The sequence below is a fragment of the Rhododendron vialii genome, chromosome 11a, assembly GCF_030253575.1.
Source record: "Rhododendron vialii isolate Sample 1 chromosome 11a, ASM3025357v1".
In the NCBI taxonomy this organism is placed as follows: Eukaryota; Viridiplantae; Streptophyta; class Magnoliopsida; order Ericales; family Ericaceae; genus Rhododendron; species Rhododendron vialii.
Genome location: NC_080567.1, coordinates 17,950,915 through 17,976,985, shown reverse-complemented (window position 1 = coordinate 17,976,985; position 26,071 = coordinate 17,950,915). Strand labels below are relative to the sequence as shown.

At 38.0% G+C, this 26,071-nt stretch overlaps 3 protein-coding genes across 8 annotated transcripts; 1 reads left to right on the top strand and 2 right to left on the bottom strand.

The window, feature by feature from the left end:
• The first annotated feature begins 308 nt into the window (after positions 1-308).
• Positions 309-8,216, top strand: LOC131307694 (uncharacterized protein At4g22758). Its single transcript, XM_058334339.1, has 3 exons — positions 309-702; positions 3,457-3,673; positions 7,443-8,216. Exons 1-3 carry the CDS (start codon positions 391-393, stop codon positions 7,679-7,681), a joined length of 768 nt encoding a protein of 255 aa, XP_058190322.1. The 5' UTR covers positions 309-390; the 3' UTR covers positions 7,682-8,216.
• Positions 8,217-8,420: 204 nt separating this feature from the next.
• Positions 8,421-13,914, bottom strand: LOC131307693 (alkylated DNA repair protein ALKBH8 homolog). 2 transcript variants are annotated; one of them, XM_058334338.1, is made up of 8 exons: positions 13,775-13,914; positions 12,138-12,505; positions 11,692-11,793; positions 11,464-11,550; positions 11,113-11,238; positions 10,581-10,871; positions 9,131-9,196; positions 8,421-8,957 (listed from the first exon to the last, which is right to left on the bottom strand). In XM_058334338.1, exons 2-8 carry the CDS (start codon positions 12,453-12,455, stop codon positions 8,901-8,903), a joined length of 1,047 nt encoding a protein of 348 aa, XP_058190321.1. In that variant the 5' UTR covers positions 12,456-12,505; positions 13,775-13,914; the 3' UTR covers positions 8,421-8,900. The 2 variants fall into 2 exon arrangements, with proteins under 2 accessions (XP_058190321.1, XP_058190320.1); XM_058334337.1 differs by having other exon boundaries at positions 12,138-12,458; positions 13,775-13,910.
• A 1,560-nt stretch (positions 13,915-15,474) lies between these two features.
• LOC131307871 (rop guanine nucleotide exchange factor 14) lies at positions 15,475-24,407 on the bottom strand. 5 transcript variants are annotated; one of them, XM_058334593.1, is made up of 8 exons: positions 23,977-24,407; positions 22,619-22,773; positions 18,838-19,227; positions 18,180-18,334; positions 17,991-18,065; positions 17,630-17,899; positions 16,720-17,136; positions 15,475-16,103 (listed from the first exon to the last, which is right to left on the bottom strand). In XM_058334593.1, exons 2-8 carry the CDS (start codon positions 22,692-22,694, stop codon positions 15,765-15,767), a joined length of 1,722 nt encoding a protein of 573 aa, XP_058190576.1. In that variant the 5' UTR covers positions 22,695-22,773; positions 23,977-24,407; the 3' UTR covers positions 15,475-15,764. The 5 variants fall into 5 exon arrangements, with proteins under 5 accessions (XP_058190576.1, XP_058190575.1, XP_058190577.1 ...); XM_058334592.1 differs by having other exon boundaries at positions 22,619-22,768; XM_058334594.1 differs by having other exon boundaries at positions 16,720-17,067; positions 23,977-24,363.
• Positions 24,408-26,071: the final 1,664 nt, after the last annotated feature.

Here is a 26,071-nt window from a genome sequence, read left to right as displayed (position 1 = left end):
AAAAAGAAGCTCATTCTGATACGTATAAGTGCTTGATTTAATCATTTAACCTTTCATTCAAGTTTTTGAAAAATGAAAAGTTAAACGATTAGATAAGTACTTATAGGTATCAGATTGAGCTCATTTTTTACGAGAGCCCTTGAAAAAATATTTTAAACATAATAAACAGCTTGAATCATTAGTATGAGACCTTTAATGAACCCCACAATGCAATCTGTGCATAGATTTGTCGTATCCACCGACTTTCCGGTATTTGTTAGTACTAAAGTAAAAAAGCCGAGAGGAATACACGCCTCGCACGCAACCAACTACCCCAACTACCAGTAAACAATCAACGTCACAGAAAATACTATATATTCACTTCACCTATACGTACACAGCACCATCTCTATGTCAGAGAGAAGTCAAAAGCAAAGAATTCCGGTACCACTACGGGTATCCAAACAACCGTCGCCGTCGCGTCGCCGCCGGACTCCCGCGGTCAGTCGACGGTCGTCGAAGCGTTCGACTTCGAGGCCTGTCGGAATCCTACGGCGAAGCAAATCGGAGCCGAATCTGTTGACCGTCGTCGGAATCGTCGACGAAGGTTATGTTCAAGGGAATCTGACGGCTCCGGACGCCGTCCTTTTCCGTCCCCGGACTTGTACTGACATCTTCTCCTCTTCCGAGTCGTTGCCCCTTCAGTCGCCTACAAAATTCGAGGTACGATGGTTTTCCGGCCCTTGATCGGCCTGAGTGGTTTTTCCTTTTTGTTTTCCATTGGGCAGTTTTTTGTTGGATTTTCCCTTTCAAATGGGTCATTTGGTAGAGAGACTCTATAAAATCCTTAATTTTTTTATTTTGCCAATCACAATTCGCTAATTTCGCTTTAGGAAAAAATTCAATTTGACCACTGGGGTTTGACCCATATGCAGTTTCACCCCCTCATATTTGATTATCTACAATCTCAAAAAACAAAAAATGAGAGTAGGATCCAAAGCTGCTTTCTCGTAAACTTATAAATCTGAAGCTTATTTCGGTATTTTTTATTTTTTATAACTTTTTGTTTAGTTTTTCGGCGTAAATTTGGAGTTAATCGTTCGTATTGATGCCGTCCCCGGACTTGTACGGACATCTTCTCCTCTTCCGAGTCGTTGACCCTTCTATCTCCTAAAATATTTGAGGTACGATGGTATTTCCTAGAGGTGAGAAAAAATCTGCCAAACCGCGAATCCAATCCAAACCGAAAGATTTTGTTCGGTTTTTAATAGTATGGTTTGGTCGTAGTTTAAAAAAATTAGAAACCGCATTATATGGTTTGATTTGTGGATTCACGTTCATGGTTTTAATTCCAAACCGATCTGAACCGTATAATACATATATATATATATATATATAATTTAATTATGATTCACCAAATAAATATGAGAGCTTTAATCAACAACTTTTCTAATTTATTGTTCGTATTAAATCCACCGCAATATTTAGTTTTTCTTCTATGCCATTATAATTTAGACTAAACTTCTATAAATCCACCTCAATATTTAATTAGTTAGTTGATGTTAGTGTATTTTGGTAATGTGAATGAAATTGGTTTTAATATAAGTTTTTTTTGAATTTATCTTCGTAATTTTAAGTACTTTAAATATTTTTAAAGATGATAGCTTAGTTCAAAGCAAACCGTGGTTTAAAATCGAAATTGAATCGTATTTTAATGGTTTGGATTGGTTTGGTTCTCTATTTTTTGTGAGTTGGTTTGGTTTTTCAAATTCATAATCCGTATATATTGGTTTAGTTATTATAAAATCGAATCAATCCGAATCATGCTCACCCATAGTTTTTCCGGCGCTTGATCGGCCTGAGAAATTTTTCCTTTTGTGTTTTTCATTGGGCAGAAAATCTTATTCTGTTGGATTTTCCCTTTCAAATGCGTCATTTGGTAGAGAGTCTAAAAATCCTCCATTATTTATTTTGCCAATCACAATTCGCTTTAGGAAAAAATTTCAGTTTGACCCCTTGTGATTTGACTGATGTGCAGTTTCACCCCCTCACATTTGATTATCAATACATAACCACCCTGTGGCCTTTCAAAAAAAAAAAAAACCACCCTGTGGTTGTTGGACCAAAGTTTAACAGAACTCGTAAATGACGTTGATACCCTCATCTTCTTCCTCTCACACAGAGATGCACCCATACACATACAGGCACATAGGTATACATATATTATGCGCAATCTCAAAAAACAAAAAGTGAGAGTTGGATCACAAAGGCTACGTTATTGTAAACTTATAAGTCTGAAACTTATTTTGGTATTTTTTATTTTTCATAACTTTTTATTTAGTTTTTTGTCGTAATTTTGGGGGTTAATCGTTCGTCTCGACGAGATGAATGTATAAAAATATGGACTGATATTGGAAAAATTCAAAGAAGACGACACTTTAGACAAATAAGACAACTGTTCGATATGTTATGTTGGAAGATGCTATTTTCTTGACATCAGTACCCTTTTTGTTTTTGTTTTTTTCTTGATCAAGAACTCTAGTATTCCTAGTACTCCCTTTGTATCAATATATTGTTATCCACTATTCTTTCTTAATTTTAGATGTTCCATAACGCATGTTCATTTTGACTAGCTTAGTAAAACAAAATGTCCTCCATCCCCTTGTTCAAATTTGCTCAAAAAAGTAGAGGGGGGAAAAACTGTATTGTAGTAAAAAAAAAAAAAATTGTAATCATTATCTCTCAAAAATTTCTCAAGTTTAGAAGTTCATATGCTTTCAAGAGCAGTGGCAAACGCAGTATTCTTAACGTGGGGGGATCAAATCACATGTATTTGTAAATTAACAACAAAATATCATCCTCATATAGCAATAACACAATTTTGAGGGGACCTTTCTTCATAATTTTTACATATAAAACCTAAAATATAGTAAAAATATTGCGATAATTGGGGGTTTGCAGGCACCTGGGCCCCCGCTTGCACCCTCTTGTGTCCGCCTCTGCAAGAGTCATGGGGTCTTGTTAAAGTATTAGAATTCCCAATGAGGAACAAACATTCGGGACGGAGAGAGTATCGCGTTTTCGTGCATGAATTTTTTTTGTTCAATCGTAACTGGTTTAGAGAACAATATAGTATAGCTTTTGATTTGTTCAAAACATGCGTGCTCCATTTCCTTCCTTTAAAATTTTAGTAATAACTAAATTGTAAAAACGTAAAGGAAAGTGATTTTAGCACTCTACATTTAGCCATTGACACTCCATTTTTTTTGTCTTTATCCTATGCCAAATTACCCTTTAATTTTGTTAGTGTCCATCCACTTTAAAGGGTATTGTTGTAATTCCAAATAGGAAAAAGACAAAAAGTGGAGTGCCGATGACTAAAAGTGGAGTGCCAAAATCAATTTCCTAGGGAAAACCACTAAAATAAAATAGCTTTGGGAAGAATTTAGAGACAAGTTAATTTTTGGTTGGCTGCAGGGTGCAGGGTACAGGAAGGAGGCCAAGGTTGTGGTTAACGTGACAGTTGAAGGAAGCCCTGGTCCGGTTCGGGCCTTGGTCAATTTAGGATCAAGCGTGGAGGAGACGATCAGGATTGTTGTAAACAAGTACAGTGAAGAGGGCCGGAGTCCACTGCTTGATAAACATGCTGCTGCTTCCACCTTTGAATTACATCAATCTTACTTCAGCCTTCAATGTAAGTACCTCTCTCCATATCCTACATCAATCTTGCCAATCAATGGTTTGGGTCTCGGATCGATACTTGTTGCCTTTCTCCTTACCCTTTAGTCTTTTTTCTCTTTCAAAGATTGATAAAACTGCACTTCGAAAATAGGCAGCTAAAATTGTTATGAAATCTTGCCGGCAAGTCCAGCCGTCGTGGTGGGTCTCAGGGCCATTAAAAGTCTCAATTGACGGAGTACTAACGTTTCCATTGAAATTCCTCTCCACTCTTCTCTCTGTCTCTCCCCACAGAAATCTCAAAATCTGCCGAGTCAGAATTTTGGTCCCAGGGGAGCCGGCTTTAGACATACTTGTGTCAGAACGTATACTAGTTATGTCGTAGAGCTATTGCTTGCCAATATATTAAAATTTGTACATTAAAATGGTTCTAGCCTAATATAGTAAAAGTACATGAATCATTATTTTTATTTCTGTACGCTAGTACAACAGTTACATGCTTGTTTTTTTTATTTATGAAAGAAATGGAGTAATAAGAATGTAAAATAACTTGTATTTTATAGTAAATCAGACCGAAATTATTAACTTTGTAAGTAGCAATTACACTAGTTATATAAATGATACTCATAATCATGTATCTTACAAACAGAATTTTTAAAAATATGCAAGCCGGGGCGCACCCTGCCCCAACATAGCTCCGCCCTTGCATTTTCATCAATTCTTCTCCAAATCTCATCTTTCAACTTCTCTCAACAAATGACCCCTTGAGAGTAGAAGTCTGTAAAACTGTTTAGCTTAAGTAAAGATCAAAGCACATTGCAAATGCCAAATAGAGACCATTTTGGATGATATCGGGAATTGGGCAGTGTCGAAACGTTGGTCTTTTGTTTGGTGTCCTAGGATTCTCAATAGAGCAGCTCACTGGGTTGCATCCCAATTTGTAGATAGGAGAATTCTGGTTAATTCGGATTGTATTCCGCCCGCCTTAGTTTCTGTTTTGTGCAAGGATATGTCTTGAATTTTTCGGAATACAAGTGACCTTTTCAAAAAAAAAAAAAAACAGCACATTTCAAATGCAAATTGGACCTAATTTTTTGTGTATTTATTCCGTCAAGAACCCTTTTTCTTTTCTTTTTTTGGGTTTTGGCCTTTAATTTGCTTCCTTTTTCTTATATTCCAGTTGTGGTTAACTTGCTAATCAAATAGGGTGGAGGACTTGGGTGGTTTCTGGGTAATTGATGAACTCACCTCATAGTGATTTTGAGACTAGATCATTTATTATGAACTCTAGGGTGATTTCTGAAACTGTTAATTTGATGCCCATGTAAGAGAATATCATCTGTTGTTGGTTACAAATTCGACCTCAAACCCATTTCACTTTTAGGCATTTTATTCACTTGAGACGATCCAAATCAACTGCTTTTTGGGGCAATGGCTCGGGATTCACGGTAGCAGAAGAGGGTACTCTGTTTGTTTGATTGAAGAAATCAGAGAGAGACTCTAAAGTGGCTGGGATTCTTGGGAATGTACTGAACACAGAGAAAAGTTTTGACGCAAAGTTTTTTCTCTGTTTGTTCGATTTTTTTTTTTGAACGGCGAAAAATATTTTATTGACCTTTAAAAGAGTTACAAAGATTGAAAGGATGAGAAGGATTATCCGTTTGTTTGATTGAGGATCCTTCCAACTCCGTTTTCTATATTTGTATATGTTGAGACTTTTAATGGACCTGGGACCAACCAAAACAACTGGACTTGCCAAACAAGGTTTCGTAACAATTTTCATTGCCTATTTTTGAAGCCTTAGATTTAACTGGATGGTCGGACACATGATTTTTATCAATATTACATGCGTACATAGCGCGGATAAACGAATCAAATCCCTCAAGTTCCAACGGGTGTTCGTTTGTTAAAAGCTCGTTTGAGATCAGTTTATTACATGAAAAACCCAGGCTCCAACATCTTTTTAAGCTCATTAAGCTTTTCGAACCAAGCTCGAACAAACTACTGCTCGACTCGTTCGACTTACAATGTCTAAAACATTCAAGCTAGTCGATATCGGTTTTGTTCATTTGAGATTGGTTCGTCTCATAAACAAACCAAGTTTTAACAAAGAACTGTTAGGTTTGTTTATCAGCCCTATGAGTACTCATGAGATTCTCTAAGAAGCGACACATTATGTGGTAGTTATTATATTGCTGATCAATGTATAATAACTGAACACTTCATATGCCATTTTATCATGTGAGGAGCCTTGTTATAAGATGGCATCAAAAAGTGGTGTCTCAGTGTGGTCACCATACAGTATTAGTCTAGAACACAAGAAAAAGATTTTAAAAAGTTACTTTGGTTTTGGATGTTTTTTGGTAAATGATTCTTTTCATTGCAACAAAACAAAACCAAAGGCATACAGCAAAACGGTCAGGACTTACCTCCCCAACACAACAAAAGCAACAAAGCTATCTAAATCAAAAGAAACAAGGAAAACAAATGCAACTATACGTTCTAAGTTCTGCCACCCCCAATCTCCTGGTCTGCTTTGAACACCGAATCTGGATAAAACACTTGACCATATACTACTAAAAGAATCTGCAATCAAAGAATAGATGTTGCAGAGTTTCCTCACGCTGAGAACATAAGACACAAACATACTGGCCAACAGATGAAGGCCCACCTTGGGACATTCCTTTGGAACCATATAAGATTAGCCCTTACCTCCCCTTCGCCGCAAAGCCTCCAATGTAGCCTTGGCAGGGAACTGACCATTCTTAGAAGGTAACGATATCACAAAATCTTCCCTATTAGAGTGAGGGAAAAAATCAACTTTAGTACTAGCCATAATCTGCCTTGTAATCCAATTTCTAGGCCTTGGCCACTTCATCTACCATATGCAATCATAGAACTCACCTTTGCTAAGAGTGACCTGCTTAGATTGTACACAACCTCCTCTCCAAACACATTATACAGAGGCCCCGAGGGGTGCCAATTATCAAGCCAGGCATGATATACATCATGAAGCCTAGGCCAATAACTTTGAGATTCAGGAGCTTTCTAATAGTCCAAAAGGAGTCACTAGGACCCTAATATGCCAAAAATTATTGGTTTTAATGACAAAGCTTTGTATCCGTTTGACCCACAAGATATCAGCGTTGTTGCATATTGCCATAGATGTATAAGCATAGTGGCTTTGTTCCACCCTTTCAATGGCTCTAATCTTGGACCAACTTCAACCTTAGGAGTACAAACTTGACTCCACTTCATCTTAGCACTAGGACATTTGAGCTCCACCCCAGACCATAAGAAAGTCCTGACACCTGAGCATAGCCTCAATCTCCTTTGAAATTCTTTGCGGTAGAATGAACAAGGTCAAGGAGCACTAATATTGCTCCAGTACCCCAGACCATACCGAGCATGACTTGTTGAATTAGAAGTGCTCGACCTCCAAAAGACAGCAACCTGTTAGACCAACTTACAATTCTCTGCTTAGTTCTCTCCATTAACTGAATACAATCCTCATAGCTTAGTCTTGCTGAAATCACACCGACTCCCAAATATCTAACAGGCAAAGAACCCTCTGGAATGGGAACCACACAAAATGTGTGGTGGAAAAAGAGTTTGGGGCACCATGTAGCGGTGTCGCAAGGACATTGAATAATAGAGAATGTTGCATTCATAGATGAAGCTATATATTTTTGCTACGATAATTAATTAAATGCTGTGGAATTTATAGGAGTATATATTAATTAGTGGTGGTGATTAATTGTTGCGATGGTACGTACTTTGTGCAGGTTTGAGTAAATCAGAGGTGATTGGAGACGTGGGTAGCAGAAGTTTCTACCTTCGAAAGGGAAGTAGTACTGATCATATTAGTTCAGAAGAAATTGCTTCAGCTAGTACTACTACTCCATCTCCACCACCACCTCTATTCTTCCTCACAGCCATTATGCGTCGGTGTTTTAGTAAACTTATAAGAAGAACGTGTAAACTTTGGAAGATTTTGGGTTGCATGCATTGTAATAATGGGTGAATGAAAACGACCCACCATGCTTGTAACAATTTATTATCGGATTTATTATAATTTATTGGCCAGCGAGGGTGAGGCCCTTTCATGCCCCGACGCTCTTGTAGTGGGTTGGTTGGCTGCGATCCCCTCCGGCTTGTGTTTCCCCGTGGTATCCTCGGCCACTCTTCTCCGCGGAGCGTATCCCTCCTTGGAGGGATCCTGCCATCTGAGGGTTGGCTGGAAACTTGGGACCCGGCCTGAGGAATTTAAGCAGCTGTTAGCGCGTTTTTCTTCCAGATGACGTCCACTTTCCTGCTATCCCGTGGATTGGCGAGCGGGCTTTTACTGCTATCGCATGTAATTATTCATTGCCCTAGATTTAGCCGGGTATTTTCATTGCCCTTGAATTGCACTGTTGCACTCTTTCTGGTTTGTGATGCTATGGTTCGAGTAGCTTTGCTGTGAGCTGAAACTTGCCTTTTCTTATGATTGTACTAAAAGGCACGGTGTATTACCTATGGTCATCTGAAGTAAGATGTAAATATCGAATTTTGGCATAGTGTAGGCGACCCTTGTTTTGATTTCGGTTTTTCTTTCTCCATCCTTCTCCAAATCAAACTGAGTCTAATGGTCCGTGGGATCCGCATTCCGCAATGTCAGGGATATTTTCTTTTTCTAAATAACAAATTACATTACTATGCGTTTCCTTGTTCATCTTACCAAACCGTATATTTCTCACAAAATGAAAAAGAGAAAACAAGGATAACTAAAAAATGATCACTCTGCAAGAAATATAATGCAGGTAAATTTCCCCCATGGACATGTACTAAGGTTCTTACATTTACAAAAACATAAAAGAAAAGAAATCCGTGTATCTATGTTAAAATATCACATAAATTGTGAATGGTTCTAAACCAAGGTACGTCCTCCGCACCACTATGCAACAAGTTTTCCACGAAACAATATTTAGTCACCGCACGAAAGGTTTTTCTTTTTGTTGGTGAGGAACAGAAACACCAATCCGTAACAGCCTATGTCTAACGATCCCAATTTTTCCACCTCTATTGTTCCAGAGATCGTTGCTTAATCAACCTAACTCTAGTTTGTGAACAATCAGAATTTTTCAACTCATATGATCTTGTTGTTCCAAAGTGTCTTTCCCCTTCAGAATTCCATTTGCTTGTTTAACAGAGTTATACACTTCCCATAATCCATCTCAAATCAGCATGCAAACCGCCCCGCTTTATCTCTGCAAATCACAGCATTGAGGAAATTCACATTTGCAAGGCCCTTTCCTAACCTGCATCAGTGAGAATCATCAACTTAACCTGTCTGTTATTATTCATACTCCTATTGATCTATCCCAATCTTAAAGCAACAAATTAAGGGGGAAAAAACCCTATTACATATACAATATGCAAATGAACAAATTAAGAAATTAGTCCAGTAGATGGAGACAAGACATTTGCATACCTTACGGAATGTGAAGGACACTCTCCTTGAACCCCTTCTGACCACACTATCCTTAACTAGGTCAATCTGCAGAAGAAGCATAAACCATATTTAAGACGAAAGAATCAGGGTGTTTTCGGTAGTGAATAAGTTTGGAGAAAAAATTTGTTGCAATCAAGTTGTTAGGTGTTTCCAGTAGTGAATAAATTGTTGAGAAATGTCGAGTTGTTTCTAATAGTGAATAAGTTGTAGATGGGTATGTGAGTAAAAAAGTTGTTGACAAGTTGTTAGTGTGAACAACAGGCTAAAATGTCAAATCTTGTTGATTAGTGTGAACGAGATGGTAAAAACGTCTACGGTTTCCCCTCAAATTCTTAGTAGAAACACTGCAAAGGTGCAGAAAGTTAAGGACAAAAAGATTCTGGTTCCATCTCATTCACATCCAAGTCCGTGCCTTAAGAAGGAAAATTCTGATAAAGAGATGAGAGAAAAGAAGAGGGAAGTAGCAATCCAAAGACGTCGAAGCTCTTCAAACTATTAGTTTTATTCATTTCTGAGTTATGCCTTCGCACCCAAATAAAGCTCCCTTATGTGCTTCATACAACACTAATAAAAGATTTGCGCACACTAATGCTCGTCGGACAGATTGTCAAAAACAAAAGTCATATAACAGGAACGAAGTTTTTTTGGTAACTGGCAGGATTGAAGTTCATTTATGCGACCCTCAACACTCATGGATACAAGAGCTAGGTCACATAATCCTCTGGTAGGACTCTCGCCTCCAGCTCTCAATCCTCGCTCTACGCTTCCACTCTCAATTCTCGCTCTCATGAATTTTAGTAGTTTGGGATTCGAAAGGAGCTTTCACACTTGGTCACGCACGCAAATTATGTGACTTAGTATAGGAGTATAGGACAACCATAAGAGAGTTGGAAGAGACAGCCTACAATATTATTTTCTGGTGCGTTGAGGCACAAAGAAGTTGAGGTTAGTGTTCCTAAAGGTAAGAAACTAGTTCCGGTGTAAAACGGAAAGAGCTACGATTGGTTAATTTCAAAAGTGGCAGCTTGTTGGAATATGACCAAACCAGCAAGCCATAACTCATAAGTATCTAACAATGATCTCAAAATGTCATTCTGAATATCCCCTTCTGAGACTTCATTTAGGCCAAATCATATAGTCTGGGGGGAAGTTCAAGGCTCTTCGCTAAAACTAGCAGAAGTCTCCCCTCTTGAGATTCTCAAGTTTTTCCCTTGCAAAATAAACTACATATAGCTAGAAAGCGAGCAGCTTGCTGTACGAAACATAACTGTACGTTTTTCGATAACTCAGTATCCAGACAAATGGACCAACTTATCCGGAGGGACTAATCCCACCCATCATCCAAAAATATGAGTTTCTAAAGTATAAGAATATACCTAACATATTGAACATGCATGCATAACTGATAATTATGAATTGGGAGATATACCTTATGGTGCGGAATGTAATGATGCCAAGCATATCGTGCCTCCCCCGATAACAGTAGCAGTGATCGAGAAGGAAGATAAATAGCCCTCCTTACAAAATTTGTACTACTGTCAGGATTTTCCACTTTGCTGTCTGTGCCTGATACAGGTTCTGGAACTAAAACACCTTCCGAATACCTCCTGAACTCCATGATACAAGGCCCTGCTAAAGAAAGGCTGAAAATTGATCCCTCAAATGCTGAATGGGTGTCTATATGTGGGGACAAGCCAACCCCAGATGGGTACTCATTAACCTGAAACAACTTGCACGTAATGCCAGTCACAATTTAACGAACATGCAAGTGTGAACAATCATAATGAAAGCTAGAACGGTAGAACCATAGCCTCGAAGGCTTGATATATTTTTCATGGAACAGCCAATGCTCCCTACCCAGGATAGAATAGACCCAAACTACATTCAGATTTCAGATCAACTTGTACAACTGTTGAGACAGATCAAATTTTGAGGAGAGCAGAAAACAGATCACTACCCACCGTGAGTTGGTCTAGATCCATGTTTGCAGCACCATCGACATCTGAAATCGATGAGATTCTTTCAAGTACGGGAGAAACAAAGGATGGAAGTTCACCCATGTGTTGCCTTGTATCAACGTTCCTTGTCTGTCAAAAAGTGGGGGGAAAAAAGAACTACAACTGTTAGCTAATCAAAATCTTCCTTTATCATAGTGCTACAGAAAAGAATGACCATTAGCCTAGTCAGTAGATCCTTTTCAGAAGTCAGACCAGCCAGTAGACTAACGCAAGTATTAGAACATACAAAACTGCAACATGCCTTTGAAAGTGTCAGGAGATTCATTCACAACTTCTCCTCATATCATCACTTACTTCATATAAAAACTCATAGCCATAGTGCTGAACTCTTCTTTTCGCTAGACTTTTCCAAGGCCTATCATCAACTTCTGCCAGCAATTCCTGCAAAATGCAATTTCCAAATATAGGCTCAAGAAGCTTCTCGTGATGGTACCCCATCAGCCCATCAAAACCACAAACAGGACCAGATGAAAAATGTGAGAACTAGAACTGTTAAAACTTAAGAGACAAAAACCTACCAACCTCTTCTTCTGTTGCAGTGATAAAGTCATGCCACAAGTAAAGGCCTGGAATATTCGCTTCTGAAGCTACCAAAGCTACTGGATTTGAATTATTCATATGAACCTGACAAAAAGGCAGTCATTAACAAACAAACCAATAAAGCACTGAAACATGATGCACACCATGTTCCACCCAGAGGATATGAATCCTAATGAGCCCCAGTTTGATAAACGAGTCATGTAAAATAGCAAGTGACAATAAGGCCACCCCTATACAGCCCCAGTCCACAGGTATACATGTTGCTTCAAATGTAAGTACTTCATAAAAAATTGATCAAATATATGGGCAAATTTACTAGAGGTTAATTTAGCTCCCATTTTTTAATCCAAAATCAAAGCTACCAAGAAGGGCCGAATAAAATTCAAGAACAAATAAACTAGTTGTCTAATAATGCACCCATTTCGCACCTGTTTAGGAGCTTGATGTATTGAATACTGGATGTGCAAGAAACGGCCTCCAAGATCAGGACAAGGACGTCGATTTAAAGCCTTTAAAGCTTCTTGAGCAGAACTCTCCTCGATGTAAGAAACAATGACACGAGCACCACTTTCATCAGCTGCATAGACTCCTTTCACTTCTCCAAAGGAACTGAACACTGATGCAACAGTGTCAAAAGAATGTCCCACAGCGGGCCCACAGTTGGCCACGTAAAGGTTAGGACTTGACTCTCCATCCTGTCCCTTAGGTCGTGCGAATTGCGGCAAGCCCATTTTTCCAATTTGCATCAACTGAGATTGGGAGAAAAAAACTCGGTTCCAAAAACTCACTTACGCTCCTAACAAAAATTAACAACTTAAGCACTTAAAAAGGGAAAACAATCAAAAACAGAAGCACTGCTATAAAAGTAATCGTAACAGAAAAACATCAAGTTCAGCCAAAACCGAAATGCCCACGTTATCATTGAGTCCTAATCAAAGGACACAATGCCATCCACATTCGTGTACCGTAACACATTCAGCAGGCATACAAGAACATCATCCAAGATTATACCATTCGTGGAAATGAATGATCACCACCGCTATTGGTACCTACAGAACAGTTCCGGTATATGGCTGGATCGCACTGTTTTCACTTCTTTTTTCCTTACACTCATCAATTATATTACATTTTACCTTAACAAAATGGTTTCATGCCAGGAAGGCAGGAAAGAAAATGAAGTTACTCAATTCACAGAGACATCCAAACAAAACTCAAAGCATTGAAATAGGATGGTGGCCTCGGGTTACGCAATAACAGCCTTCCCCAATGTACCAAAACTAGCTGTCACCGCCAGTAAGCAAGGATTGATATATAACATCGTTTGCCATGTAATTGATAATTATATAACGCACAATCCACCCCACATCTTAAAAAATTCACAATCCACACCCGGACACTCCCACTAAGACAGACCAACATAAAGGCTGCACGATGGGACCCAAAAAAGGCTACACGAGACAAACCTCAAACGCGGCTGCACTTGAGGGGATGTTAAGGAAATATGGTCCCACATTGCTTAGAAGTAGAGTGGGTGATCACTAAAAACTAATGTTGGGACATCTCCACTCATGGTCAATTGGCTTTGAGTTGGATATAAAGTTTTCAGATGGTATCAAAACGGCCCATTCCATCCCAAATTTTATAACAAAAATTAAGTCAAGCCCACACCCCATGATAACAGAGCCAGAAAATGGTGCACAATGATAGGACCCAAAAATTGGCCCCCTGCTCCAGCTTCTTTACACATGCGGCAGCGAGTTGCTACTGAAACCCACGTTGGTGCCCATTTGGGCAATCATACTTTCAAATAATTTTGCATCAACGTGTGTATCAACTATCAAGCATCGAAATACATACACAGACAATCAGAGATACGTAAAATAAAGACAAGTAATTCCAATTTGAAGAGAACAGCGTAATCTATTAGAATTATACTATGACCACAACTTTTGAACCATTCTCTTCTTTTCTCCTTCGGGCGTGCCCAAATTGTTAAAAGACAGAAAAATCACTCCGTTAATGCAATAGAGAGAGAGAGAGAGAGAGAGAGAGAGAGAGAGAGTACTTGCATGCGAAGAACCAACCGGGATCCTACGCCTCCCTCAGATGACTCCCGGAGGCCGAAGCTGCCATGAAGAGAGAGAGAGAGAGAGAGAGAGAGAGTCGTCAGAGAGAAAAGTGGGCCGGGTAAAATTCAGGCTTGGGAAACGATTCTTTGTTCTGTTCTATGAAGGTAGTGGGCCGGCCACTCAAAATTAGAAGCCCAGATCCAAAGACGAAGTTGAAAAAACCCTTTTGAAGTCCAAGAAAAGATTAAGGGAATATCAACGCATGAGCTGATTTTGTTTTTTCTATGGCCAATTTGTTTTCTCTATGGCCAATTTACAACAGATGAGTTGATTTTGTTTTTTTTATGGCCACTTCACAGAAAAAATACTTACAATTTCAGGTAAATCATCTTGGAAGGAACTGTTCAACTTGTGTTTTTCAGGCACGAGCAAGATTTATTCCAATAATCAAAACTTTTCATTTTGTAGAGATCACCGAAAGCACTTATCTTTTCAAAAACCATAAAAATTGGGCAATTGGATGCCAATTAATACTTTTTGGAAATGAATTCACATTGTACAAATGGGTTTGATGGATTTCATTTAGTGTGGCTGAGCCCATTTTCATAAACATAAATGCATTCCGAAAAGGTATTACTTAGCATCCAATTTTTATGATTTTCAACATGGTAAATGTCCTCGACGAGTTCTACAAAAATCATTAGTTGCCCAAAAATGCAAAAATAAAATAAAAAAATACTTACGTGACAGAAAAAAAGTGAAGCGTTAATATCGTTTTCATATATTAGTACCAGGTACATTCTATCCTTCTTTTACTATATTAGTACCAGATGTAAGTATATCCCTTTTTTTTTTTTTTGGTGCATAAGGAGGTCGTAGTCTTAAGAAATAGGATTTTTCCTGTAGCAAGACCCGAACTCTTGACATCTAGTTAGAGCAAGGATTATCACCAACTGAATTCGGATCTATCCATCTATTCAACTAACAGTTGTAGTTTGGTGGTACGGGGTAGCGAATGCTATGGGTTTCAGTCTTGTGGCATTGGCATGAGTTCTAGTTTCACCTTGCAGGCTCACACAAATCAGAACCTCAAAAGAGAAACATAGGTCCTATTCCAAACCCTGCCGTAAGCGCAACTCTTGTAGATTTTTTATTTATCATTGCAACTCTTGTAGATCGGTATTAATATTTCTTGTCTTTCGCTTGTATCCGATCCGATATATTGCTAAACTAGCTTAATATAAGTACCAAGCTTTCATGGGAGACCTTGCAGCCTAGAGCAGGTTGAAAAAAGAAAAAGTTTCCTTATTTGGTACCACAGGTTGGTGCTGTGCAGTGAGTGCTACGCACCTCCGAGCAGTCGGATCATGCATTCAACGGCTCAAATCTTATCTCGGCAACCAACGATCGAGAGCCATTCATTGCCGAGATGAGATTTGAGCCGTCGGATGCATGATCCGACTGCTCGAAGGTGTGCAACACGATGCTATGCACACCACTGCCCAACACCATCCCCCAATTCCTTAATAGATGAGTAGGCCATTTCCATTTACACGGTTGGAGATTGCCTCCAGTCTTGGTACAGTTCTGTGCCTAAAAGGTTCACTTTGAACCTTAGAAACAGAACCTTTTAGGAAAACTATAAATTCTGTTTGTCAAAACGAAAAAACGGAGATGCACTCAGTGTACATTGAGCTGTTGAGGAACTAGAACTTTATCGACCTTTGGGATTAGCGAAAAAGTTCAGACTCACAGCATACAATTACATTGTTTGATCCAAGAACACCAAATATTATTGCCATTGCATAATAACCTCTGGCAATTGCAATTCTCTCTTTTTGTACAGCATGCCATGCATACAGCTCTCAAACCATCACCAAAACCACCTTGCAGCCACAAGAAAACCAAACAAAACTTGTGCCCCAGAAACACCCAGAAGTACAATTTCCCAAATACATTTTTCGGAACCATAATCTTGGCTATCTATTAAGGGGAATCTGGAGGAGACACACTGCTGCAAGCCTCTCTGCCAATGCACCAAACTCTGTTTCGACTTGGCGTTGCAGTCACTGGACTTGATTTGATTTCAGCACTGCAAAACTCACCATCCACTTTGTTCATCTGGTCAATAAGAGAGTGCCTCACACGTTGACTATGCACCGGTGAGTCAGAAAGATTCATTCCGGGAAAGCACCCTGTAGGCACAGGTGAGTTGGGATTGCTTAAAACATCTTCTCTCAAAATATCCCCCATCCGTGTGAGTATCTTGAATGCCAAGTTTTGAAGAGCTCGGGAATATGCTTCTACAATTGAATGTCCAACATCCTACATATAGCAGCAATAGTAAGGAAATAATCAAAATTATGAAATAGTTTTTGCCAACACAACAAGTTTACATGTGAATAAGTGAAAACGTAATTAAGAAAGCATGGAGATATTGTCAATGATATGGTACAAAATACAAATCTCACATTCTTTAAGGGTTAAGTAATTTTTGTTTCAGCTTGCACTGCCATAGTAGTTGATAATAGCAATAAAGTGTTTGTAAACTGCTAATGAATATATATCTCTGTATTATTTTCCCATTTTATGTTACAGAGTATTAAACCGTCGGAAAGGCAATGCAAAGTGATGAGCTTAAAGCAACTTTATGGTCAACTTGCTTGGAGAAGGATTATTTCTCCCATGACATTAGCATTTTTACCAATTTAGGACAAAATGTCATCGTACACCTTTTGAATCAGTCATGAAAGCCAAGTAATGGGATTATTTTCCATGCGACAGTTATGGAATCATCCCAAACCCCCACAAGTTAAAACGGTACAAATCTACATAATGAAGCTCAAAAGGTACCATCATCACTCAAGAATGTGCCGCCGTTCAAACTCGAAGTACAAACAAAGGCTTGAAAACTTAGGAAATTGCATTTTATTAAACTTACCTTTCCATATTTGACTTTCACAACATCAAGAAATGTCTGGGCAAGGTTAGGATATCTGGTCTTCAGCTGCTGTATAAGAGCTTCCGCTTGGTCCAATAAGAACTCCATCTTATCCAGGTCAGATATTGGATCCTTTATGAAGGACCATGAAGTTCGAACTGGTGATTTAGCACAGGTTTGTTCAATAATTCTCTCTTTCCAAGCTAATACTGCTGCTTCCAACCTATTGACGGCTTCAAGGGCATTGTGTTCAGATTTCAAACTTAGAGAATTGAGCATTTCCTCTGCTGATACTGATTCGGCACTCAAGATTCTGTAAAATTCTTCGCCAAGACATGCCTTTCCAGACTGTAAACAAGTATAGATGGTCGTCAAACTCATCACTAGTGAAAAAATGCAGAAACAATTCTCTAAGTCCTGAAATGTAGTCTTCATATTCATAAGATATACAGCATATCTGCATATGTATAGCAGTGAATAGACAAACTTCTGCCATGAGAGTGAGATGCAATAATAATAGCATATTAAGAGCTGAAAATCACACATAAGTGACAAAATTGCAATACTTTACTCTTTTGGCACAAATGAGCTTCAATGATGGCTTGAGCCCAAAGTCTGATGGCCATTTCTTGCTCTTGTAGAAGGTTAGCTTTTTCGGAATGAATATGACAATGTATTGAACTTTCAAGTGAAAAATCTGTCACCTAATGAGCTTCCAACATGGATGAGAGCTATTTCATCAAGGCTTATATGTCATCCGATGCTAGGATACCTTCCATTACCATGACTCAAGTAAAACCCAAGGTTGGATTTAAAGGTTTAAATTACAAAACAAAACATAAAAAATCCTGGGGAAATTTGTCTAAGCTTACTGCGGATAAAGTACTTTGAAACGAAGAAAGTTGCTTGCCTTAGGAAGTGCATCTTTGATAATGGTTGGGACAGGCATTTCAAGCAAGATAGATTCATTGATGGATTTGGCAGCCTTGAATACTTGGTGCACCACTTTACCCTGATTTAGCAATTTTTTCTTTTCAAGTTCCGAAAGGCCTCTGGTTGGTACTTGGGGCAAAGGAAGCCACCACTTTCTGCTCCTTCTTATACTCGTGCTCCTTCCTTCAGCTCGGCTCCCTCCTTCGTCGTACCAAAACTCAGTGCTAACCATTGAATCTAGAATCTCCTGTCAGTTTTAGATACGCAGATAGGGTAAATTTAGAGAACGAATGCAGTATAGTTCATTTGATTTTGATAGGAATAAAGTAACCACCCACAATAAGCATGGAGTCCAACTTCTGAAGTGCTGGAAGATTTATATGGATGTCTGCACGAACTTTTGGAGTCATTATCTGCTCAAAAAAAAAAGAGTTGATGAAAAGGACCATAAATCACAATGCAAAGGACTAAATCCACAGCTTAAGGGAAAAATTATTCCACTTCATTGAACCAAAAAGGGAAATTACCTCCATTGTGCGGCCATTGGCACCGTGTTGCTTAGCTGGAACCAACTCAACCATATAGTTGGTAGGGGAGAGCAACCAGTCCATTTCTCTTCGCCATTTGGTCTTTCTATCTTCTGGAAGTGGCTCCAATTTCCACAGTTCTCCAAAAATTGATGCTGCAAATCCATATATAGCATTTTCAAGTTAAAGGAAAGTTAATGTACCTAAAAAAGGAATAGAAACAGAAGAATGACGTTATAATATTAAGACAAGGATCAAAGCCACCCAAGTTCCTTTGAAACATCAAGATTTGATCTCCTCTTCTACCATTGAGAAATTGACATTCAACCTGATGTCGTGTTTTATATGTGGTACATGTCCATTAATATAGGTAGAAGCTAATTATTTCGTCTTAAACCTGAAATCAGAACATGTTCGATCTTGGATGTGAAGTCCAAAGAAACTTTCAAAAGATCAAGCTTAAATTTTGAGCATTTTCACACTTTCCTTGAAGCAAGATTACCATCTTCCTACACAGATACCATCATGTTTAAGAAGTATTCCCTATAATTTATTATTGGCGCTAAGCTACATGTGTGAAGTAGAATACCCTGTATTGCAATGTATTGACTAAAATACATAACATCCAATCTTGTGAGGAAATGGACACTTAGTGTACCTGCTAGATTTGTTATGGCATTAGACAAAGCTAATGCAGTGGGGAGCCCCTTATGTCCCCCTGTAACATCTTCACCCAACAACAATTTTGCAAATCTCTCTTTCATTGCTTCAACATCTGAAAACTGAAGACTCTGAATAGGTTTTTCCTTGCAATAAAACTGTTTGGCGCTTTCTGCAATCTCCCATTCATCTAGTCCCTGCTCATCCCTCTTCACCATTGTCCAGTGAGAAGAGTATGATCCAGTGGCATTATTGCTAGAAGAACAGCTTGAGGCATCTTCGTCCAAGGAGTCGGAGACACATCCATCCCCCCTGCTAGTGGGGCTTTCAGTTTCATAAGCATGGTTGTTAAGAATGCAACTCTCTAGGCCATTGTATGTCATTATTCCTGAAATCAGTTTCCTTTACATTAATACACTAACCAGAGAAAGGGCAAACAGTATTTACATCAGACAAAAGAAATACACAACAGAAATTTTCAACATCCAAACTGTTGACTTTTAGTGATTTGTTGTGCAAACAATAGCATGAGATAGTAATGACTAAGAGAAAAACTAGCATATGATATAGGAACTGAATTATTTACGCAATATGAAATGGTAGTTTGTTCTGCTTTCAGTTGGTTGATGAGCACGTTAATGAGGCATGTATTTCAGGATAGTATACGCTGTGCCACATTTCATCTTTCTCAATGTTCAACCTAATTTGGTATAAAGTATGATCACCCCTGCATCACTAGTATGACAATCTTCAGGGAGCATTTGCTTATTCATCTGATTATTATGCATGACTTAGGCCAACATTATGCAATCTCCAAAATTTTCAAGTTCTCCATGCTTCTAGCATAGAAGGCTTTTTGACACCGAAGGAAAGAAGGTGAAAAAACTTCGGATAGAAGAAAAGTATGAAGAGAATGCCAGCTGCGATAGCCTGTTCATCGGAGGGACAAGATCCAATGGTACTGCAGTTTTGCTCCAAAAGGTTGTCATAAACAAATATGCAGAGATTGCAACACCATTGAGAATAACAAGACAACCACAAAGTAAGCACTTTACAAAAGTAGCTCATATAGACTAACTAGTCCAATTTAGTAGATAGAAATCAGAATCTCTGCTCAACAACTTTCCAACCTCTATGCAGACTTTGCGGCAACAACTAGGTGCTTCTCACATGTCAGTGCAAAGCAAAGTCAAATCTGTCTCAACTGTGAAAGAGCTAGCTAGCACATGCAAATTCCAATCTGTGTTTTCAACTGCTTGTCTCAACCGTTCAAGAAAAAATGCTTGGCTCAAAAGAAAACTGGAAGCCTCTTACAATAGATTATAGAATCAACAGAATTCGAAGCAGCATCCGGGCAGTCCGAAAGCAGTGTTTGATGGGCTCTATGGAGGATATAGAAGGTAAACTAAGTAATTCTTAAGTTCTTTTTCCTTTCATCATTTCTACTTTGTGTACTTTAATTTAATTTATTATTACTTTACTTATTCATTAAACTAAATGGTCAAACATACATTTTGACTTTTGAGTATTTATGGTCCAGATCTAACAAGGAACCTTCATAACCCTAGATCTGGAGCCTTAGGTCAACAATCCAATACAGAAAGAACATGACATATATTTAATAAGGTATAATCAACCTAGGTCGAGATTTTTCCCTTAAATTGTGGTGGCAGGGGTGTCTGGAACACAGAAAAACTTAAACAAGAACAGAAGCTGATTTGAATAGAAACCATCAACCCCACCTGGGTTACAGATGGGGCCCACCACTGCCATGAATCAGTATAATAAATAAGAGACATGGACTTTCCATGGGCTCTGTCCTCTGGATAAATCACACCAACTTTATTTATGGTATCTCCGTTTTTTCAAAACAAACACCAATATATTCAAAGTTTTCATCCATAAAAAAGTAATTAAAGAATTCTAAAGTTGTGGGTCCTTCATCATTGCAGTGCCTCCAGGTTCAAAGAAAGGGAACAATTAATGGATCTCACCTGTGAGACCCTAGTAACCAACTGGGGTTTTAAAATTTCCTTAATTACATCATACAAAAGTAAAATCTTAAAACTCATAGCACCAAAAATATCTCCAAACCCGCAGCAACAAGAGTTCTTTTCTCAAATTTTGTACCAAAAGTTTTAATGAGAAAAAACTTTGACCTCAACCGGGTCACAACCAAACTCGCATTGAAATGTAGATAGAAATGCTTAGGCCCGTTTTCCCTATTCAGAAATACAAGCGCAGATAATATGCAAAAGATTAACCATTGTAAGCTCGTAATATTTGCTTCCTATTCCTTCAGAGTTTATACATGATAATATCAACAAATTTCAAGCCAGTAAGGGTAAAGGAAATCATTTTCCACCTTAATGAAAGGCAGAGATTTTTATATTAAAGTAATAATTCAAAACATCCAGATCCCCATGATCTCATACACGGTTGCATTCAAAAAGAATGTGAAGAATGATGCTTGTAACAAAAGGCAACATAAAACTATGGAACTCAATTTATTAATGTCAAATTTGAAGTTTTTATGTCCAGGTTGTGGTGATGGACATTTACTGCTCCTCATATACAATACATGTTCAACCAAATTAAATGAGATACTCTGTATGCAAAATATACTAATGGTGGTGCTGCCGAATGGGTTCCAGAGTTTACATACCTGGGGGGCCCACCCATCTTTGATAAACCCTTTGCCTTTCAAGGCAGGAACAGTGCTGAAGCAAATTTTTGCAGCATGGACTACCCACATCTTGATATAAACATAAAAAAACCACCCACATCACCTAAGGCTCGGCTTGGTTTGTTTTAGTTTTAGGCGCGCTTTCTGCAACACTTACGGGACTACAGTCTTCACAGTATAGTCATGAAACTAGTAAAGCAAACACTAAATATAATTTTGTTTCATTTGCAATGTCATTGTGTTTAGTTGACATAAGTTCCGTATGGACTGCTCCTGCGTATTATACTACAATCCATGGACAGCTGCTACCTTATGAGATGAATATAACTATTGTAAGATGAATATATTGTTATCTCTATGGTTGGTAATTGGGAAAACGTACATGTCATTCTTCCAAACCTCGATATTATTTTTTCTCAAACGATAATTTCAAGTGTTGAAATATTAGACAAATGTGGTTTCTGGTCAAGCATATCTAGATACAATGACAGAAATCATTTCATATGTTGGTGAAGCCAAACGACATAAATTAGCATTTATATTTATTTTGCATCAAGCAATTAGGGGTGGCTACACCGTTGTTTAAGAGGGTTCAACCAAACCCCTTGCGTTTAACAAATACACTGTTATTTTTTGACACACATTCTAACTTTTCTTTAGTATTGTTGCTGCTGGATTACTCATACGGAGCCAAAGTAAATGAAAGTCAAATAAAATTTGTGAACAACTCCGTAGTATAGCCCAGCAAAACCAAAATTACTCAGCCCAATAAGTTTTGTAACCACTCCTTAATAGCTTTTATTTAAAATTTTCTTTTGCGTGTGACTTGAAAGGTTTATTTTAAGATCTTTTCTATAGTAGAAATATATGATTTATATTTTCAAGTTGGAGTCTATCATAGAGTTTTGTCTCAATTAACTCCCGTAATTATCGCCCCTGAAATAAAATCATGGAGCTGGCCCTGTAAGCAATTGAACATACAACTGTTCTTGTATCCAACATGTACACACAAGATACATCTCACCTGTGTGTGCGGCATGCGTGCGTGCGTGAGAGAGAGAGAGAGAGAGAGAGAGAGAGAGAGAGCACTTACTCTCTTGTTCATCAAAGTCAAAACTAAGCTCTCTGTCCCGAGAGCAGCAAGCAAATCTCCTCCTCATGATCAACATCTCTTCTTGTATCCAACTTGATCTTGGGAACAAATTTCAGAAGAACCCAAGATGATTGGGCAGATACTCCTCTCCTACACTAAATGTGATTGTTTTCAAAATTTCAAAAAGCAAACGTCACTAGGGAACAAACATTCAGTGATCCCTACAGGGGTATAGGTTCACATTCAATATTGCCAGATAAGTAGTGACTTTTGGCAAACACTGTATGACAATTCAAATCAAATTTGTAATTTGGTACAGATAGATGATGGCTAGCAAAAATTCACGTCCCTATCAATTTGTATAGGGAACAATTATGCATGTTATAAAGGAAAATAAAGCAAAGAAATGACTCGGAAAAAGCTTTGAAAAGTGGGATTTTCTTCCCAAAAAGGAGGGGGAAAGTGAAGCTAATTGTCTCAAAAGCTGATTTTTTTCTTTATCCATGGGGAAAGGAGTATTAAAAAAATGACAGAAGAAGAAAAGGTCAGAGACAAAAGAAAGAAAATAAGTTTCACATCGGCAAGGGGAAAATGACGAGAAAATCGAAGAAAACGCTCAAAAGAAAAAGAAAAAACTTTGTAGCTATCCCAAGCACAAGGTTTTTTTTTTTGATAAATCAATTCATTAACACCAAACCAAACCCCACAAAACCAAACCAATTCCAACAAGTTTTTTCTTTATTGGTTTAAGAATAAAGTCCAACAAATTGCCGATCATAAGAATCCTATTACTGAGTTGACACGGGACTTGCTGGGCTCCTGAATCGACACTGAGAGAGTGAGTTATCACCCAAGAAACAGAAACCATTTTGAACAAAAACCCAACAGAAAAAGAGAAAACAAAAAGGAAAAAAAAGGGTATTTTAAATATAAAAAAAGTTGAAATACCTTTTAGACGTAATCAAACAAACTTCTTTTGAAGCAAAAAGATCTCCGCTTGAGGAAAGTTTCTGGCTTCACAATCAAAAGCCCTTTAAAAAATTAAGTTTGTTTTGCTTTTGCTCTCTGCCACTGATATTTCCCAGCTCTGCTTTTACCCAACCCTAAACCTAGGACAGGCAAATACAAAAATGGCGCACCAGATGATACTAATAAAAAAACACTTCAATTTGAAAAAAAGGTCAAAGCGATACACATATTCATACATACATATATACAAACAGGAGAATGCAGCATCTGCGCACAGATAAACACGAAACTTTTTCCCCCAAAAAATTAAGAGCCTTTGTTTCAGCTGAAATAAATCGGCCGAAACAGAAGAAGAAGGTAGGGACAAAATAGGAAGATGAAATGCAAACCTTGGATGGCGTAATCGATGCTGAACACTCTGAAGTTTGAGTTAGAGAGAGGAATTTTTCAGAGCTGGGGTTGTTCAGAGCTGCATTTGAGACACCATGTGGAATCAAATTTGAAGCTACTGGTTTGGGGAGATCCTAGACACAGAAAATGCGGGTAAAATAAATTTACTATTCTGAAGTGAAGTGAAGTAGCATCAGAAAGGTGAAAGAAAAACAATGGGGACTGGGAGGGTATTGAATTCGGGATTAATTTCCGTCACAGCGGCTGACAGAGAGAGAAGGAGATGCCGTGGGGAGGAGTGAGAGGGGCGAAGATTGAGGCATTTAAGAGAGAGAGAGAGAGAGGAGTTAACGAGAAAGACGGAATTGAAGTGAAGGGAGGAAAGGGATGGGTGGAGACTCTGGGTCGGGTCCGCGTCCTGAAGCGCCTCACTTTTCAAAGTCATTTTTTTGACGTTTGTGGAACTGAAATGGGTCCACTTACGGCCCAATAAGAAAAAGAGGCAATTGGAAAAGGAAGTTCTAAACAAGAACTACAAACAAACACCGAGTTGTTCGCAAGCAATTTAAAGCGTAGCTAGGCTTGAATCTTTTAATAATCGAGCAGTGTTCGAGATCTAGTTTTGGGCACATTTAATAAATCATCTGAGCTTAACACTCCAAAGCTTGCTTCGAAATAGTAGGCTCTACTTATTTATAGAGCCTCGTTTAGTAAATAAATTCAACTCAATTCGTTAAAGATTTGCTCGTTTACATCCAAGCTGAGCTCAAACACAATAAAAGCTTGGTTCTGTTTATTTTCTGCCCTATTCTTAGGCTTCATATTTGTTCTACAATGTCCCATAGTGGGTTTGGGCATCAAATTCCCCCAAAACATATACTCCATAACCAGATTAATTATGAATGGATATACCATTGCAAGAAATATGATAAAGGACGGACATATATAGATATATGGAGAATATGCAGTAGATTTTTTGTTTATGTTGTTTATACAGGAGTAGATATGTACTCCTATATGCTTGATTTTTATTTTCAGGTGCGTATGTAGATGGATATAGAATTAGAATGGAATGGCGACATTCTGGTAATTATAATTAAGAAGCCAGGGCTAATATAATTAAGGTGGGGGAAGATGATAGTATTATATCCGGCCATAGACGAATATAATATCCGGGTGACAAACAGTTGATATAATATTTAAACTCTATATCCGGTGGCATTGGCAAACATAGAATATAAGTAGTTTGGATATTGCTGATAAAAAAAAAATAAAGAAGTAGTTTGGATATACTCTTTGGGATGATCGTATATCCGCCATCGTATACATGCCTAACACATGATATAGTGATTAAATGCCAAAATAATACTTAGTAGTGTTTAGTACAGATTAGTTTTAATCGATTACTTTTAGAGCGACGACTATGTTGATCGATACAATTGATTGCGGTGACCGTTTGATTTGAAATAAGAGTTTTAATCAATCAATCGATTAATTCATGACATTTCAATTTATTACTATTACATACGGAGTAATTTGCAAATCTATCAATATACTAAACAAATGTGTTTGAGTCCCACAAACTTTCAAACTTCCATTCTTAATTTCTAGATTTTTCACTTTTTTTTTAGAGGGAGGGAGGGAGGGAGGAAAAATTATTCTATACCACTGGTACCGTCACATGGTACTCTAAATTCATTTTTCATTAAACGTTTTTCTGTGTATAAAATGAGACCAATACTAGCGTGCATTAAACACGAGACTGGATAAAATATTAAACTATCTTTTTTTATCAGCTAGCGTTTTTACCCGTTCGATACACGAGACTGAAAATAAACCAATGGATTTTTTTTATCCCATGCATCGAACGGGCACAGACGCTAATGTTACGAATAGTGATGATGGTTGACTGTGATCGGTTAGATTCGATATAATTGACTAAAGTAAACTAATGTAGATTTGATTAAAAGTTAACCAGTTAATCGGTCGAACCATATGAATTGATCAATGTGACATAATTACGAAATGTGGTAGTTAATAGTGATGGCGGATATTGATTTGATTAAGTGTTTTAACCAAATGATTAAACCATTT